The 19,675-nt window shown below is 48.0% G+C and overlaps 2 protein-coding genes across 4 annotated transcripts in view; one reads left to right on the forward strand and one right to left on the reverse strand.

Moving 5' to 3' along the window:
• The window catches only part of FZR1 (fizzy and cell division cycle 20 related 1), a 30,524-nt gene extending 21,759 nt beyond the window's left edge, over positions 1-8,765 (reverse strand). For 2 of the 3 annotated variants that reach the window (XM_065421987.1, XM_065421986.1), the window contains exon 1: positions 8,674-8,765. The gene's annotated coding sequence lies outside the window, so the exon portion shown is untranslated. Of the gene's footprint in view, positions 1-6,693; positions 6,835-7,202; positions 7,420-8,673 lie in introns of those variants that run through there. The other variant, XM_065421988.1, reaches the window with a different exon arrangement.
• A 5,525-nt stretch (positions 8,766-14,290) lies between these two features.
• On the forward strand, positions 14,291-17,332 carry LOC135894259 (uncharacterized). The gene is made up of 2 exons (XM_065422323.1): positions 14,291-14,371; positions 16,214-17,332. Exons 1-2 carry the CDS (start codon positions 14,291-14,293, stop codon positions 17,330-17,332), a joined length of 1,200 nt encoding a protein of 399 aa, XP_065278395.1.
• The last annotated feature ends 2,343 nt before the right edge of the window (positions 17,333-19,675 follow it).

The following is a 19,675-nucleotide window of genomic DNA, read 5'->3' on the forward strand; positions in this document are numbered from 1 at the left end:
GTTTCCCATATTTTACTGAGAGGAAAACGGAGTAAGAAAGAGGTTAAGTGATTTGCCCAAGGTCACGCAAAGCAGAGTTCAACTCAAGTCTCTAGGCTCCCAATCCTAGGTTTTAAATCACTAGACAATGCTATTACAATCAAGACTATTACCAGACAACAAAATGAAAGAAGGTGTAGCAAGGTAACTGGAATAATTAGGCTAAACTGCACACTTTAGTAAGAGTGGTGTTAGATTGTATCGGGTCATTATTGACTCCTGTCTTATATTTTTAGAAACTGGACATAAAAAGTCAGCATAGGCTAAATACAGCCAACAAGATCTCAACCAGTAAGTGATTTAATAAAATATTATTAATAATAAAGGTACAAAATTATGTTTAACTGAAAACTGGCTCCAAATTGTTTAAACCAAGTTTTATAAAAAAAAGAGACATTCTGCTAATAAAATATATTGGATTTACACTAGTCAATGGAGATCTTCTTCTTTTATCATTCTGGCTTAAATCTGAAATTGGCTCATTACACTTATGTGTCTTAATAATTAATACTCTAAAGCAGTGGTTTTAAAACTTTTTTTCTGGGGACCCAGTTGAAGAAAATTGTTGATGCCTGCGACCCAACGGAGCTGGGGATGAGGGGATCAGGGTGTGGGAGGGGGCTCTGGGCTGGGGGAGGGCAGGAGTCAAGGCTCTGGGCTGGGGGTACAGGCTCTGGGGTGGGGCTGGGGATGAGGGGTTTGGGGAGCAGGAGGGGCTCCAGGTTTGGGGGGCAGGGGCTTAGGGCTACGGTGCGGGAGGGAGTCAGGGCTCTGGGCTGGGGATGAAGGGTTTGGGGTGCAGGAAGGGGTTCCAGGTTTGGGGGGCTCAGGACTGAGGCAGGGGATTGGGGCACAGACTTACCTCCGGCAGCTCCTGGTCAGTGGCGCAGCCGGGGTGCAGAGGCAGGCTTCCCGCCTGGCCTGGTGCCACGGACTGCGCTGCGCCCTGGAAGCGGCGAGCAGCAGGTCCAGCTCCTGGGCAGAGGTGCACAAGCGGCTTCGCGTGACTCTCGCCCACAGGCCCCATGGCCCCCCTGCCTAGAAGCCGGACCCGCTGCTGGCTGCTTTCGGAGTGCAGCGCGGTGGCGGAACAGGTAGGCACTAGCCTGCCTTAGCTGGGCAGCACCACCAACAGGACTTTTAACGTCTGACATGCCGCAACCCAACCCAAAGTTTGAAAAACGCTGCTCTAAAGAAATACCCCAGACTTCAGCATAAATTAAATGATCTATAACAGCATATTTGAAAAGAGAAGTAATAACAACAAGCTTCAGCCACACGTGACATCAGCTAACATCCTGGATGCCTCACAACCAGGGCACAGCACAGAGACAGCTCTAGTGGTGCAGAAGAGACAGTCTTTTTATGGCCATGGGCACAGGCAATATTTCCATGCCCACAGTGCTGGACCTCTCTGTAGCCTCTGACACACTGCACCAAAAGGTACAGCTACCCCACCTACAGAACACAACAGGAGTAGGTGGTCCTGCACTACCATGATTCCAATCATCACTCTCCAGCAGAGCTCAGCATGGATAGGTAACTGCTCCTCCTCTCCAAAGGCCCTCACCTGCCGAGTCCCACAAGTAGAGCCCTGCATGGATACAAAAATCTGTATCCGCATCCAATCTACGATCTGCAAACATGGTCCATGGATATAAAGTGGATATCTGCAGATTTTCAGGGCTCTACCCACAAGATCCATGAGCGAGATGCCATGGGCTCAGGTGTCAACAGTACACAGATGACACTCAACTACACATCTCATTCTCAACTGAGGAATGAACCACCACTAAAACATTGCAGTGTCTACAAGAAGTCAGCTCTTACATGATGAGCTGCTGGCTCAAGCTGAACTCAGCAAAGATCAAAGCAATGCTGGTCTGAAAGGGGAAACACCTTGAAGAACTAGCCAAGCGTCTCCACTTGCCGTTGACGTCTCACAGCCCCCATTCATCGAAGTGGCATAGAGCCTCAGGGTCCTGTCTGACTCCTCACTAAGCTCAGCTAAGTAGCATCAGTACCTAAAAATGCCTCTCCACCCATGTCATAAGTAAATGCAACTAGACTGGTAAGTCCTATAAAAGAGATACAACATGGGCAACGACAATCCATGCATCTCTTGTGCTGCTCCACCACTGTACCTCTATAGTGCAGTTTCTATGTCCCTTCAATCCTTGGCCTTGTTGAGACTGCCAGCATAGGAAGTGAGGTGCCAAACGTGACAGCAATGTTTTTTACGGATATTGACACCTATCCACTAGGAAATGGACTTAAATACCTCCCACACAAACACATTTTGCATAAGCCACTGGACAGAAAAAAGGAAATGAAAGTTTTGTGAGTAATGACACAAGGTAAGTAAAAACAAACTGATGATGTGGTTCTTTTTTGGTCATAGACCACCGAACTCCACAGAATTTGTGTTTGTTGTACAGTAGAAACTCAGAGTTACGAACACCAGACTTACAAACTGACTGGTTAACCACACACCTCATTTGGAACTGGAAGTACTCAGGCAGCAGAGACAAAAAAAAACAAAAAAAACCAAACAAACCTACAAATACCGTACAGTCTTAAACGTAAACTACTAAAAAAATAAAGGGAAAATTTAAAAAAAGATTTGACAAGGTAAGAAAACTGTTTCTGTATTTCTTTCATTTAAATTAAGATGGTTAAAAGCAGCATTTTTCTTCTGCATAGTAAAGTTTCAAAGCTGTATTAAGTCAATGTTCAGTGCAGCAGCAGTCAAAAAAGCAAACAGAATGTTGGGAATCATTAAGAAAGGGATGGATAATAAGACAAAAAATATCATATTGCCTCTATATAAATCCATGGTTCGCCCACATCTTGAATACTGCATGCAGATGTGGTCGCCCCATCTCAAAAAAGATATATTGGACTTGGAAAAGATTCAGAAGAGGGCAACAAAAATTATTAGGGGTATGGAATGGCTTCCGTATGAGGAGAGATTAATAAGACTGGGACGTTTCAGCTTGGAAAAGGGACGACTAAGGGGGGATATGATAGAGGTCTATAAAATCATGACTGGTGTGGAGAAAGTAAATAAGGAAATGTTATTTACTCCTTCTCATAACACCAAATGAAACTAAAAGGCAGCAGATTTAAAACAAACAAAACGAAGTATTTTTTCACACAACGCACAGTCAACCTGTGGAACTCCTTGCCAGAGGATGTTGTGAAGGCCAAAACTATGACAGGGTTCAAAAAAGAACTAGATAAATTCATGGAGGACAGGATGGGCAGATGGTGTCCTTAGTCTCTGTTTGCCAGAAGCTGGGAATGGGCGACAGGGGATGGATCACTTGATGATTACCTGTTCTGTTCATTCCCTCTGGGGCACCTGGCATTGGCCACTGTCGGAATACAGGATACTCTGCTAGATGGACCTTTGCTCTGACCCAGTATGGCCGTTCTTATGTTCTAAACTTTTAAAAGACCATAACATTTTGTTCAGAGTTACAAACGACCTCCATTCCTGATGTGTTCATAACTCTGAGGTTCTACTGTATACAGTAGAATCCCATTTATCCAAGGGGATTTGGCTGATTGTGTGTACTAATACTCAAGTAGCACTTTGACAGAGGTTGCGGGGGAAAAACAGTTACTGCATGGATAACCATGCATCCTAGAGATGCCATGTTTTGAAGGAAACATTATCTCCTGGCCTGTACATTCCAGGACTACATTATCTTGCTTTATTGGAATCTCCCCTGATCTATGTTTCTTTTACGCCACAGCTCCCACATGCAGTCTTATGTACAAACCCCATGTGTCTAATAGTACTGTTATCCCAAATACTCACATGCATATACTATAAAAGATGAGCTCCATGAAGGCGCTACAAGAGTTTTTACTCAGACAATTCTATTTTGTACTTATTGTTTTCTAATGCCTCATGAGAAAAAGTACATGGAACTGTTAACAGTGCTAACCTAAGAAACCAGGTCTGCTGGATTGTAATTGAGTCTTACCAGACACCTGAAAATCTAAACCAAAATTCTTGTAGTATTTTGCTGAAAAGCAAGCCATTAAACAAAACAAAAAACAAAAAACAGAACACACCTGATGTTTTAACTACTTAGAATACAATCGAGTCCCAGCCATAAAGAAAAACAATAAATCACAGCATTTATATAAATGCACCAGCCCCAGCCCACAACTTCACGAAATTCTATTTATACATAAAACACAATTTTTAAATATGAGAAACTTATCGGCATGGGAATTACTATTAGTGATGAACTCTTAAGCATGAAGCACTGTGCTAGCATCAAACACACTATTTCAATAAGATTCAGCACTTCTCCCCAGGAAAGTGAGCACAGTGCCTTCAGAGAGCTACAGATCAAGTAAAATTCATTTAAATAATAAAATGTTAAGATTGGGGCTTTGTCAAATTCCTCCAAAACTATCTAAGAGGTTTCATTTAGTTTTAATGACTATTCCAAAGGAAGATTCTTCATCTACTGTAAAAGAAAAGAAGCTGGGTTTAGGATTTCTAGACCCATGAATTACAGAACTTGTGCACAACCTCCTTTAAAAAAAGGACATTCTAATCTTAAAACAAATGAAAAGGGGGAAAATGGTTAGTAAGGAGACTGACAATAAGCTAGAGAGACCAGGTGGGTGAAGCTGGTGAAAGAGGCAAGCTGTCAAGCTTACACAGAGCTCTTCTTCAGGTCTGGAAAAGCTCTAGAGCCTTTTACCTCTAGGTTGCTTGTTTATATACAGCCTAGGGGCTAATGACACCGTGTTGTTGTCTTCTGATGGCTGTCTAGTGGTTTATGGGAACTGAATTTGGGTCTAGTCCCCAGCTGACAAGTGTTCACCTCACGAAAACCACCATCACAATTACCACCATTGTTAGCAGTTTTGGCAATGAAACCAAGGCCACAGAAACTGAATTACCCTTTTCGCTTCTAACAGTGACTCTTTCCAAGTCAGGTTGAGGTACATTGGCTGGGTAGGGAGGCCTCAAAATAGAAGTCTATCAGCTTTGTTTTGGTTTAGATGTACATATACCACACTTCATTCCCTTAGTAACATGGATGCGCCATACATCTGCTCAAGGATCTGTCTGGATTCTTGTAGTACGTTTCAAGATCATCACCATTGTTCACAAGGACTGATTAGGGTAGAAATGAGAACAGCAGAAGACACATGCATGCAGTCAAGCAAATCCAACACACTAAGGCCTCGTCTACACTGCCACTTTCCAGCGCTGAAACTTTCTCGCTCAGGGGTGTGAAAAAAAAAAAGAAACCCTGCGCGCTGCAAATTTCAGCGCTGTAAAGTAGTAGTGTAGACAGTGCAGCAGTGCTGGGAGCCGCGCTCCCAGTGCTGGGAGCTATTCCCCTCATGGGAGTGGGTTTTTTACAGCGCTGGGAGAGCTCTCTCCCAGCACTGGTGCCGCAACTACACAGCCACGTTAAAATGCTGCCGCAGCAGCGCTTTAACGTTGCTAGTGAAGACATACCCTAAGTGTGCTGCCCTTGTTATGGAGACTAATAGATATTCAAGTGACAATTTTTAACAGCTGTTTTTAAGCAAGATTAAAATTTTGAGCCTATCTGTCCACTTTGACAGCATCCCTATAAAAAAGGAAATAGTTTTGTGTTACTGAATGGTGCTGGCTTGATACTCTTGGAGAGTAGAATCCTCTATTTGTAGAATTGATACAGTACAGGCAGCAGTAGCACAAGTTTCCCCTCACACTGCCCCATCTCTAGGTCTAAGGAGCAAATTCAGTCCCCAATGGCCCAGTCCAGTCTTGGTCTTTCTGCCAAGATGGCCAACTGAACTGACAGCCGGTGCCAAATGTGTTGATATTTTTCATAACAGGGACACTTGTCACACCAGCACCTGGACAAATTCATTTCACAAAGGATGCTGAAAATGCAAGAAAGCGATTTTTGGCTCCCAGGCTCAATACAGAAGGATCCGTGTTTGAAAAGTGTTGACACACTAGTCAAAATCACCTCCTTCTTAAACTCGGTTTGACTACCATTGACACCAAACCACTTCCAAAAACACATTCACAAGCAGTTGATGTGTATAGGAAATAAGCGCAGTTAAAGAAAACATTCAGATACATCCTGCAACGTTATAGCCAAAAGTCTTGTTGATTACCTTAAAGTAGGGCTGTCAATTAATTGCAGTTAACTCATGCGATTAACTCAAAAAAATTAATGGTGATTACAAAAATTGAGTGCAATTAATCGCAGTTTGAATCGCACTGTTAAACAATAGAATACCAATTGAAATTTATTAAATATTTTGGATGTTTTTCTACATTTTCAAATATATTGATTTAAATTACAACACAGAATACAAAGTGTACAGTGCTCACTTTATATTATTTTTATTACAAATATTTGCGCTGTAAAAATGACAAACAAAAGAAATAGTATATTCACCTCATACAAGTACTGTAGTGCAATCTCATTATGGTGAAAGTACAACTTACAAATGTAGATTTTTTTTGTTACATAACTGCACTCAAAACAATGTACAACTTCAGAGCCTACAAGTCCACTCAGTCCTACTTCTTATTCAGCCAATCACTAAGACAAACAAGTTTGTTTACATTTACGGGAGATAATGCTGCCCGCTTCTTATTTACAATGTCACCTGAAAGTGAGAACAGGTATTTGGCATGGCACTTTTGTAGCCGGTATTGCAAGGTATTTATGTGCCAAATATGATAAACATTCATATGCCCCTTCATCCTTCGGCCACCATTCCACAGGACATGCTTCCATGCTGATGAGGCTTGTTAAAAAAAATAAATAAAGCGTTAATTAAATTTTGACTGAACTCCTCGGGGGAGAATAGTACGTCTCCTGCTCTGTTTTACACGCATTCTGCCATATATTTCACGTTATAGCAGTCTCGGATGATGACCCAGCACATGCTGTTCGTTTTAAGAACACTTTCACACAGATTTGACAAAACGCAAAGAAGGTACCAATGTGAGATTTCTAAAGATAGCTATAGCACTCGACCCAAGGTTTAAGAATCTGAAGTGCCTTCCAAAATCTGAGAGGGATGAGGTGTGGAGCATACTTTCAGGAGTCTTAAAAGAGCAACACTGTGATACAGAAACTACAGAACCCAAACCGCCAAAAAAGAAAATCAACCTTCTGCTGGTGGCATCAGACTCAAGATGATGAAAGTGAACATGCGTCAGTCTGCACTGCTTTGAATCGTTATCGAGCAGAACCTGTCATCAGCATGGACGCATGGCCTCTGGAATGGTGACTGAAGATGAAGGGACATATGAAGCTTTAGCACATCTGGCACGTAATTATCTTGCAATGCCGGCTAAAACAGTGCCATGCGAATGCCTGTTCTCACTTTCAGGTGACATTGTAAACAAGAAGTGGGCAGCATTATCTCCTGCAAATGTAAACAAACTTGTTTGTCTGAGTGACTGGCTGAACAAGAAGTAGGACTGAGTGGACTTGTAGACTCTAAAGTTTTATATTGTTTTATTTTTGAATGCAGTTTTTTTGTACATAATTCTACATTTGTAAGTTCAACTTTCATGATAAAGAGATTGCACTACAGTACTTGTATGAAGTGAATTGAAAAATACTATTTCTTTTGTTTTTTACAGCACAAATATTTGTAATCAAAAATAAATATAAAGTGAATACTGTACACTTTATATTCTGTGTTGTAATAGAAATCAATATTTGAAAATGTAGAAAACAGCCAAAAATATTTTAAATAATGGTATTCTATTATTAACAATACCATTAATCGCAATTAATTTTTTTAATCGCTTGACAGGCCTACCTTAAAGAGATGAGAACTGCTTCTGTAAATTTTAAATCTTAAATAAAATATCCCCAAAGTACTACAGGGCACTGCATTAGCTCCACTGGAGCAGATTTGTGCAAAGCCAACCTGAATGAGGAGGCCCTGTGCACATCTGCCAGCCAAACAGTGCCCAGAGTCAGCTCGAGGGGAGGGTTGGCTAGGCCCCTTAAAAGAAATGTGTGGGCCCCCTACATCATGTTTGCTGGGGCCCCACTCCATCCATTTCACCTCCCTTACAGACATTCCTGGGGCCCCTGAGCTCAGGGCACTGGCTCAAGTGACCCCCTTCGCTCCCCCCAGGCTGAACCGTGATTTAAGTGGGGAGAGGGGCTAACCTGGATCTTACCCCCCCCCAGCACTCAGATCAAAGAGCCCTGCAGCCTCCGCCCCCCAAGGCCTGAGCCCCTCGCCCCCACGGTAACGGGGCCCGGGCCCCTCCGCCCCCCAAGGCCTGAGCCCCTCGCCCCCACGGTAACGGGGCCCGGGCCCCTCCGCCCCCCAAGGCCTGAGCCCCTCGCCCCCACGGTAACGGGGCCCGGGCCCCTCCGCCCCCCAAGGCCTGAGCCCCTCGCCCCCACGGTAACGGGGCCCGGGCCCCTCCGCCCCCCAAGGCCTGAGCCCCTCGCCCCCACGGTAACGGGGCCCGGGCCCCTCCGCCCCCCAAGGCCTGAGCCCCTCGCCCCCACGGTAACGGGGCCCGGGCCCCTCCGCCCCGCAAGGCCTGAGCCCCCCACCCTGGGAGAGAGACCTCCCCCCGGAGACAGCCGGACGCAGCCCCTCACCTACCCAGCCAGCCCGGCTCCTGCTCCGCCTCCTCCTGTCACTCTCCGCCGGACTCAGCCCTCAGCGCTCCCCAATATGGCGGCCGCTCCTGCCCGGCCCCTGCGCTCCCCGCGGCTCCGCCCCCTCCCCGCGCGGTGCATCACGGGAGCCTCCTCCCCCTCGCCCCATTCGAATCAATACAGGAAGGAGGAGATACGCTCGTTGCCCATAGCAACCACTGAGGCCTAGCGGCGCCGGGCTGAGACAGGGGCAGGGCCTCCATTTAAAGACTTTCCGTCCGGGGGCAGGAGGAGAGGGAAGAGATTCTGGGGGATGGGTTCGGGCCTGGGCTGGAGTTTGGGAGTCGGCCGGGCCTGGGTTTGAGGCCTGGCGGGAAGTTGGGGGGCTGTCGGAGGTTATGGGGCCGGATGTGGGTTTGGGGGGCTGTCGGGGCGTTGTGGGCCCCAGGGTGGGTTTGGGGGGTTGTAGGGCCGGGGGTGGGTTCAGGGGGCTGGGGGGTTGTTTGGGGGGCTGGCGGGGAGTTCTTGGGCCCTGGGGTGGGTTTGGGGGGCTGGGGTATCATTGTGGGTTCAGGGGGTTGGGGTGTTGTGGGACTGGGGGGTGGGTTCAGCGGGGTGGGGGATAGGGGGTTTGGGGCCTGGCGGGGGGTTGTGGGCCCATGACTGGATTTGGGGCCTGGCAGGGATGGGGGGTGTCCCATTGAGAACTATTACACAATTCATCATCATCTCCATGGCACTGTTGCCATAGTGCCCGCGAGGCAGTAATGAGTACCGCCAGGTGATGGCCTCTGGTCACGTTGCTGGCTGGGCCCAATTTATAAAAGCAGAGCCAGGCCTCGTGTGGACATAGTAGAGGTCTGAGAGCAGGGGTTGTATTCTACCACCCAGTCTCCCTCCCTGGCATTGTCAACTGGCCTTTCACAGCGGCTGGCACTGGTGGATGCACGGCTCCCTGGGGGTAGTGGTTACTCTACAGCCCAGCCATGGCATATAACAGTACCTGATGTATCTGTGCAGGGAGGCACCAGAAGATCTAGCTTTGCATGGTAGACCCAGTGTTATCAGCTCTTATGATTTAATTGCAACTCACCAATATTTGATTTGTTTCCTAAAGGGCCCGCTTCTGCAGTCACATGATTACATGAAAATCTCAGCTGTGTTTATTTATTTTTTTGCAGTAAGTTTATAGTGATCAGGGTTATAGAGGAAAAAGTGGGAAATGTGACCTGAGTGAACCGTAAAGACTCAGAAACCTGAAAACAAATAAAAAGAACCCAATATTTATTATTAAAATCTCATGAATTTTGAGCCAATCTCATGATGGTTTGGGACATGACTCATGATTTTTGAATGCTTGGGATTGGCAATTCTGCAAGATGCTGCCATCTTCTTTGGCTGTATGCGATCTGTGGGGAAACCCCATGTTGGTGCTCAGTGCAATGTAGCAAAAAGTCCCTCCAGTCACAGCTACATGACATCCATGATGCTGTGACACTGAAAACCTCTGTCTCTCTTTAAGTATCGTATGGTGAATGCCTATCTAATGATCTAAAATGAGAGGGATGGTGCATGCCTCTTCATGCCCTGTGCTCTGAAAGTTCATATTGGCACGGTTTTGGCTTCTGGTGTCAAAGCAAGTTTTCCTGAGGGCTCAGAATCCGATAAGAATTTCAGGACTGCCAACACTGGCAATTTTATAGTGAATTTAAGAGATTATTAGCTGCTTTCCCGTGATGCTCCCAGTCATACCTGGAATAGCCTGCAGCTCAGGAATTTGGGCTTAGCTTTCTGTCATACATTCTGTAGCCAGCAGAGGCTGCTGGTCTGATCCCAGAGCAGGGTGGCAGCTAGGGAAGCTCAATTACTTGTCTCCACCTCCCCCATCAAGAGGTGCTGTATGGGGATGGAGTTGGTGTGAAGGCAGTGAGGGACAGCTACTGGACCACTATCCTTTTCCTGCAGGAGGCCTCATAGGGAATGCGGTAAAAGTGCTGCCTGTGAGGGAACTCACAGCAGTGGTTTGCAGACATTGCCAGCAGTGGGTGCTAAAAGGGAGGGTATAAGAGTAGTGACTGTAGTGGAAGCTCTTAGCTCCTCAAGTATCAGCCTCTTCCAGCAGGAGTCAATGCACAAGGTCCAGGCTGAGCTCAGCCAGGATTCCTCACAGTTCCCAGCTGTGAGCCAGGTGATGAATTTCAGGATCAAAATAGCCAGTGACCTGTTGTGTCAAGATGGCTCTGGCTGGATTTGGAAAATGTATGTGGGTGAAAAGAGGTGAAATGTTTTATATGCACAAACAATGTATATCTGTAACACCTACATTCTTTTATAGCAGAGTAGCTGTTGTTGGCCAATAGTCTCTGCCATATGCTAGCATTACACTGACTACAGAAGATGCATTGGAAATCATTTTGGTTTTGCTTGAGTTCTTTTTATTGCTCTGATCAATAAACTGAACCATTATGGTTTCCATATTTAATAAAGGACTGACACCCAAGCTCTAGCAGTTACTCAAATTCAAATCCTTACTCAAGACCCAAAAGCCAGCCAATGCCTCAGCCTTGATGATTAATAAATCAGAGAAAACTATGTTTATTCATTTAAAATAATTCATGTGACTTAGAACCACCATGATGTCCCAGTCCCTAATATGTACAGCTTCATGATCTGATGCTGTCGCACTCAACCCTACTCTTTCCCAAATTCTGGGTGCATTAGAGAGAGGAGTGGAGAGGGTTGATATCCAAATTCTGAGTGGGGATTAGGGTCTGGGTTCTGTGCAAGCCATGAGGTGGGAGGTAATTTGGATCTGGGTTCTGCATGTACGTTTCAGGGGAGGATCTGCAAGCCAGTTGGGAGGAATCAAAATCCAAGTTCTGGGTGCAGGCCGAAGGGGATTTGGGATATGAATTCTCGGTGCAGATCAGGAGGAAATGTAGGGTGTGCATTCTGTGTGCAGGTCAGGGGAGGGAAAGGGATCACTATCTGAGTTCTGGTTGATGAGGTGGGGGGAAATCAGGATCCAAGTTCCAGTTGCAGTGTGTTCTCATCTCCTTCTATCCTGGGTAGCACTGCAGGGCCCATTTGGCTGCCTAGGCACCCTGAGGCCAGCTGAAAACAAAGGTGAATGAGCTTAGCAGCAAGGGCCAGAAGATCAAAAATCAGACAGGCATTCCTTCCTCCTCTTTGCGTGGCCCAGCCCAGTCCCTTGAAGGAGTAGGCGGCAAGGAAGCCCTGACTTCCACTGATTCCACAGGAGCCTTAGGTGCACAGGACAGACATTCTCAAACATGATGGGAGAAGTCCTGCTGAAATCAGCTGGGTTCTGCATAAGCGTGGTGGGGATCCAAGTGCAGAATTGGGGCCTTTGTCAGATTCTCCTTTTATTTGTGTGGGGTTTTCACAAAGCAGCTGGGGACAGAAAAACGTGAAGCGAATGGGGGGAGGAAAATATATGTCAAAGCCACACACATTGGGAGGGATGAGACCAGAAACTACTTTTACTCACATTTTAAAAAAATTGACTGTTTTGCTTTAATCTTTGTAAACCCCCTGGAAGATGAAAGACATGATAAAAGTATGTGTAGTTTACAACATACCCTGAAGCACTTGGGAAGGACACTATGTCCATGGACACTGCATTATATTACACTGCACTGGGGAAAAAATTGGGACTGGAACTTGCTCTTCTGGTCATCCAGAAATACGCGCTTCCAAGGCACTTGATCTTGTTCATTTGTTAGAATTCAGAATTGGCTGGCGAGGAAAAGTTCATTGTCCAAACTAATATTAATGAAAAACGTGCCGTGTTCTCTTTTACATAGGATCCTTCACAATTCTCTCAGGCTGTGCTGCAAATTAAACCCTTCCGTTAATCAGGATTCAGTCAATGACCAGTTTTTAGCATTTCACAGTTTATCCAGATGCTGGTTGTGCAGATGTGAAGTAAAACAGAAATATACAAGACAGGCATCTTAAGCCCCAATCCTGTAAAGACCCTTGTTATTAACTTTAAGCACATGAGTAGACCCACGAAGTTCAGAACAGATCCACTGAGTTTAATGGGATCGTCACAGTTCAGGGCAACTGCACTTGTATTCCCAATCCGTGGTCCAGCAAGGGCACCCACTCGAGGCTCCTGGCTCCTCAGCCATCATCTCTCTTGGGCAGAAACCTGCCACTCTCTCCTGACCTGGGTTTTTCCAGGCTGCACAGTTCCTGCGTACACTGTGAGTTCCCCAGCAAGCCACGCTGCTTAGTCAGGCAGTTTGCACTTTGCTTTCTCCTCAGAGTCTGTGAACAGTTCTAATTGCCCACGGTTAGTTATAAGGTTCACTCAGCCCTTTCTAAGCAAGCACATTTATTCTTAAGGTGAAAGCATTACAAAGAAAACATATTAAAACAATAGACGAACCCCCAAACCTGCTAATAAGTTTCCCAGACATCACCAATGGAAGGCCTTCCAACCCTTTCTAGGAAGGATTAGGGCCCCCCATGTACAGAAGGTCCTGTCCTGAGTCAGTTTAAACTCAGGCTGTTTATCCAAAAGTCCTTTCTTTGTCTGTTGGTCTCTGGAGAATCCAGTTTGGACCAGTCCATGCAGCCTCTCCAGGTGATGGGACCTCTCTGGAGGTGTTACAACCTGAGTGAATTTGGCTAATCAATACCCCCCCACACTCACACACACACACACACAAACTGTTCTTAGTTCCTGGAGGGATCTGGTCACCCTTCCCCATGAAATTACATACTGTCTCCGGGCATCCATGGTACATATACTCAATACAGTGAGATCTCCCAAAGATATTTCAGGCAACCGCCATAGTTGTCAGGATTACTTGCATGCTTAAAATTAAGCACATGCATAAACCTTTGCAGGAGCGCTGCCTAAGACTGAGGCTGTAGTGTTGTCAGCCATCCATTCCATTAATCCTTCGTTCAGGCCAGGATTTAGGTAAATCCTGTCCAATGCCTATAAGCAGCACTGGCTGTATGAGTCAGTTTGGAAGCTAGAGAGTCAGAGAGAACCACAGGGTCTGTCTGCATCTAGCTGCTCCAGGAGCAAACCCCCGGTGTGCTTTACAACTGAGCTCTCTCTTCTGTGCTGGGAGAGGCCTTGCAAAGTCCATCTCTCCAGCCCTTCGATTTTTAAAAACAAATCGCCTCAATGTGAAAATGGGAGCCGTCAGAGAGCTCAAGCCTCCATTTAGGTTTTGTAAATATATATTTACCAAGGAGCATCCGGAGAAATACTTGTATGTACATGGGGGGGAATCAACTTCCCTGCAGCCTTTGCAACCCAAACATTGCAAGTGTCTGAAAACCAGAAGGGGGAACTGACGAGGGGCCCAGACAAGGAAAGTCCTTGTGTCTGAACAGCGTCCCTTGACTTTCTGCCGGCGCTGCCCGGGTCCCGGGGAGGTGGCTGTGACAGAGAACCAGCAGATGGAGCTCCGCTTGCGAGACACCTTTTCCTTCCCTCGCCTGCGCTGTGACCCCGCAAGCGGCTCCGCCAGTTTACTTCCTGCGGAGGTCGGGCTCTGGATTTGAAAATGCAGGAGTCGTTGGTGCTGCTGTTGTACCTGGGGAGGAAAAGGAGGGCCGGCCCCCAGCGGGAGATGGCTGCCCGGGGGGACGAGGCGCAGCGGGCAGCCTGGCTCCGGCAGTACTACACGCAGCGACAGAAGAGGCTGATGACGGTAACCCCCTTGGCGGAGGGAGGGGACGGGGACGGAGTGTCTGGGCGCAGAGCCCCGGGGCAACAGGGAGAATCCAGGTGTGGAACATCTGGCGCGGGGGCGGGGCTCGCACTGAGTTCTGGACCGATCACGCTGACCGGCCCTTGTGTGCTCAGACTGGGGGGTGGGAGGAGAACAGGCCAGGGGCTGGCCAAGGATTGGGGGTGGAAGTGGGGGGCCAGGGAGTACAAAGCGATGAGCAAGGAAATGGGGGTGCAGAGCGGGCACAAGGAGAATGGAGGAAAAGCTGGGAGGGGGGTAATAATTTAACACTTTTAAACCCCACCCCACCCCCAGCTAGAAAACTTGGGTTGAGGGGACCAACCACTGCAGACAAAATTGTTATAGTCTACTTTAATTCTCCTTTCATTCCCAGCCATAAACTCAGCTAGGACCATGGGGCTGAATAAAAACTTTCCACCACTTTCTGTCTCCTTTGTTACTAATCACCAAACCAGCTGTCAGTTGGAAAGGCCAGGTCTAACGCCGGTTACCGTCAACGAGCAAACCAACCCAACCGGAATACCAATCACCACTTAGGGTGACCAGATGTCCCAATTTTATAGGGACAGTCCCAATTTTGGGGTCTTTTTCTTATATAGGCTCCTATTACCCCCCACCCCCTGTCCCGATTTTTCACACTTGCTGTCTGGTCACCCTATGGCCAGTGATTGTTTTGTTTTGTTTTATCATCCAATTTAAAAATAATGATTAAACCTGAATGTTAAAACAAAAATAAAATGTACAAAATGTGGGAAAAGTTGAAATTGGAACATTGCAATTGACCCGAAATGGGCTTTTGCCCCAGAAAGTTCATTTTGTGGGCCACTTTGACTTTTCAGTCCCATTCGGAATGAAATGTTTTCGAATTTTCTGCAGAAGAGAAATTCCAAGCGTCACCCAGCTGTAGGGTGACCAGATGTCCCGATTTTATAGGGACAGTCCCGATTTTTGGGTCTTTTTCTTATATAGGCACCTATTACCCCCCACCTCCTGTCCCGATTTTCCACATTTGCTGTCTGGTCACCCTACCCAGCTGTAGCGATGCCATTCTGCCCGCCTAGAGCTCTCAGTTGGCTGCAGTGTTGTGTTTCACACCCTGGCCTCGCCTGTGTGTATTATTGCTGTGTGCTGGTAAACAGCGGCTGTGGTGCATCCCAAAGGGGGCGGGGCTAAGGGAATTACTCAAGAGGCAGGGTATGTATAATATCTCATAGGCTTTTGACACTCATTGGGTGAAAGTTGGTATAGGCTGTAATAATACCCCACTCTTATCTAGCACTTCTCATCCATAGATCTCAAAGTGCTTTACAAAGAAGATCAGTATCATTGGCCTCATTTTACAGGTGGGGAAACTGAGGCACCAATCGGCAAAATGACTTGCTCAAAGTCACCCAGTAGGTCAGTGGTAGACCCAGGAAGAGAACCCAGGTGTCCTGAGTCCCAGACCAGTGCACCACCCACTAGGCCAGACACTCATTCCATTCAGTATTAGCTTGGCATTCATGTAGACAGCCTGATATAGGGGGCTGGGCTGAGTGCCAGGGATGACTGAGCTCCAAAGCCAACTCAGTGACTAACTGGGTGGCCCTGGGCAAGTCACTTAACACCTTTTTGTGTCAGTTTTCCCCCTGTGTCCAATAGGGATGATGCTGACCCAATACCCAGGGATGCTGAGAGGATGAATTGATTGTCTGTGCAGCACGTTGGTTGTTTGTAGATGCAGTGCTGTAAAAGTGCTGAGCATTGTCATACATGTCTAGAAGGAAATGCTGCCTCATGCCTGTAATTGTCAAATTTCAGCTGCTGATTGCTCGTCGGAGGAGATCCAGCTGTTACTTCCACCCACGCGCATGGCCCAGCTTCCGGAACGCTGACTGGTGGGAACGGGTGGTCCTGAAAGACTTCCAGCCTCGGGACTGGCTGGAGAAATTCCGAATGTCCAAGGAGACCTTCTTCTATGTCTGCAACCAGCTGCGACCCAAGCTGTCCCACCCGAGTACCCAGCCCCACCCAGTGCTGCCTCTGGAGCAGCGGGTAGCCGTGGCCGTTTGGCACCTGGCCACCAATGTAGAGTACCAGACAATCAGCCCCCTCTTTGGGGTGGGTCCCTCCACAGTGCAGAACTGCGTCAAGGAGGTCAGCTACGCCATTGTGCTGCTACTGAAGCCGCTCTACCTCCGGCTGCCCAGCGAGCAGGAGCTGGAGAACATGGTGCGGATCTTCAGTGCCCGCTGGGGATTCCCACACTGCATCGGTGCCTTGGACAGCCTCCATGTCCCCATCCACGCCCCTGCGCACCTCGGTGCCGACTACTGCAACAGCCAGGGCTGGCATTCTGTCCTCACGCAGGCGACGGTGGATGGGCTGGGTCAGTTCTGGGACATCTGCGCCGGCTTCCCTGGCAGCATGGAGAACAGCACCGTCCTGGAAAACTCCAGCTTGTGGGTGTTAGCCAGGGAGGGCCGCCTCTTCCCAACCCCCCTGAAACATTTCATGGGGAGGGCACAAAAGTACGTCCTGTTGGGAGATGCCTCTTACCCGCTGCGGGACTGGATCCTCAAGCCTTACCCAGAAGACGGCACCCTCACCCCACAGCAGCTCCAGTTCAACTATCGCCTGAAGCGAGCCCACAGCGTGATCGAGAATGCCTTCCTGCGCCTCAAGGCCCGGTGGCAGTTCCTCCTGAAATGTGACGACTGCAGCCTGGACCTGCTGCCCACGGTCATACTCGCCTGTTGCACCCTGCACAACGTGTGCGAGGCCCACGACAGCCCCTTCAATGAGGAGTGGCTAGAGGTGATCGAGCCCGCCGAGCTCTCAAAGCCCTGCCAGCCTGCGCCCATGTCCATGGACGACAGCAGCGCCGAGGCAGTGCGAGAGCTGATGTGCGAATACTTTGAAAGCTACGGAGAAGGCTGATTGCTACAACGCAATGCCGCATGCTCTCCAGCTCTCAAACTTTCAGTAACTCTAGTACACCTAACGTTGCCCCAGCAATCAAAGGCTACTGAATGGGGACTGTGCGCTGTCACGTACTGCAAAGCCTTTTCCGCGGAATAAAGGTGGCTTGGGGGATTGGTAAGGAGTCAGCCCTTCCCAGCTTAGTCACCAGTTCCAGGCCAGAGGAGGTCGGCCGTGTTGTGCTAAAGCAGTCTTTGCCTCGGTGCTGCCGGGCAATGGGATGGATTTCATGCCTTTGTAATCGGCCAGGGTTCAGACGATCTTGTGTCGTGGTCTGTGAGATGTAAATAAAACAGGGGGTCTAGGTTTGGACAAAAAGAGCAGGGCGTATTTTTTTTGCTTTCTTTATGAATAAATCGGGCTCAGGGCGATTGGAAAAGGGACACAGAGCCTGTCATGTCTTGGTCCCTGGTATGAAACCAGCCTAGGCTGCAGGCTGGCAGTCCGTGAAAGTTACCAGATGATGAGTTCTCAGTGGCCTGTGGGAAAAGGTGGGTGGATCTCAGTTCAGCAGACTGGTGTCCTTCACCCAGTGCTACTGTTACTGTTGGCACAGTGTCACCTGCATGGACAGCCTCAGCAGCAAGTGCCTAGATGCCATGGTGATGGGTGCTCCAGAAACACATCAGCAGAAAGGCCAAAGGATGGAATAGGTACTATTGTCTGAATCACAATAGCATCTGGAGGGCCCAGCCGAGGACAGGGCCCCATTGTGCTGGGTCCTGACCCAGAGATGCCAGTCCCTGCCCTGATGAGCTCACTGTCTGAACAGGCAAGATGCACACAAGGTGGGAGGGGAAGTGACTTGCCTGAGGCCAGCAGCAGAGCTGGGATAAGAATCCAGGAGTCAAGGATTCCCAGCTAGCACCCTACCCACTAGACTGCACTACCTCCACGTCCCTCAGGGTGGCTGAATTACCTTTCCAGCCTGAGGCTGAAGTTCCTGGCTAATGCTGAGGAACGTCGGCAGAGCTGCACTGGGGCTGCCTGTGCACGTGGTGTCTCGGTGAGTCACTGCAGCTCTCCAGGCTGGCCCCTTTGAGGAGCACAGAAGCTGAGACAGCGGCGGGTGGGAAAAGCCCTGGGGTCACTTTAGGACAGGGGTCGGCAGCCTTTCAGAAGTGGTGTGCCGAGTCTTCATTTATTCACTCTGATTTAAGGTTTCGCGGGCCAGTCATACATTTGAACGTTTTTAGAAGGTCACTTTCTCTAAGTCTATAATATATAACTAAACTATTGATGTATGTAAAATAAGTAAGGTTTTTGAAATGTTTAAGAAGCTTCATTGAAAATTAAATTAAAATGCAGAGCCCCCCGGACCGGTGGCCAGGACCCGGGCAGTGTGAGTGCCACTGAAAATCAGCTCGTGTGCCACCTTCGGCACATGTGCCAGAGGTTGCCTACCCCTGCTTTAGGAGGTATGTGGTTTTCCACAAAGGTATCTGCCTGGCATGGCGGAACCTCTTCAGAGATGCTGCCTCCAGGTGAAATCACGTGATGAAGGAAATAACAACAAACTCAACATCATGGGCCAGATTCAACTGGGGCTCCAGCGAGTACAACTACATTGCCTTCAGCGGAGTGACTCCCATTTGCAACAGGGCTGAGTTTAGCCGCACACATCTGTGGTTCTGCTTCTGCTGACACCCCTCTCCCGTTTTGCCAGTCATGCTGCCTAGCATCATCATTCCTGGGGACACACTAATAGAATCAGTCGTTTCCATACCCCCACGCTTGTGCTGCTGTCCAGAACTCACTTGTTTTGTGGAAATCTAGTGTTTTACTCCTACAATCTGAAAACAAGAATTTGGGACTTTAGCAATATCTGTGTCTGAAGGGCTGTGGATGTAGCAGGGGCGTTAACCTGAGTATCCAGACAAATTCCAATGTAGGTAACTACATTCTGCCTATCTGTGGCCCTGAGTCTGCAAAGAGTTACACATATGCTTAACCCTACCTGCATGGACAGACCCACTGAGTCCAAGCCTTAAGCCTCCAGGATTGGAGCCTTTGGGTACGTCTTCACTTACATCCGGGTCCGGATGTAAGCAATCGGTTTTCTGAGTTCGATTTATCGCGTCTGGTTAAGACGCGATAAATCGATCCCGGATCGATCCCGGAAGTGCCCCGGATCGATCCCGGAAGTGCTCGCCGTCGACGCTGGTACTCCAGCTCGGCGAGCGGAGTACGCAGCATCGACGGGGGAGCCTTCCTGCCGCGTCTGGACCGCGGTAACTTCGGACTAAGGTACTTCGAATTCAGCTACGTTATTAACGTAGCTGAATTTGTGTACCTTAGTCC

The sequence above is a fragment of the Emys orbicularis genome, chromosome 24 (genome assembly GCF_028017835.1).
Source record: "Emys orbicularis isolate rEmyOrb1 chromosome 24, rEmyOrb1.hap1, whole genome shotgun sequence".
NCBI classification, from domain to species: Eukaryota; Metazoa; Chordata; order Testudines; family Emydidae; genus Emys; species Emys orbicularis.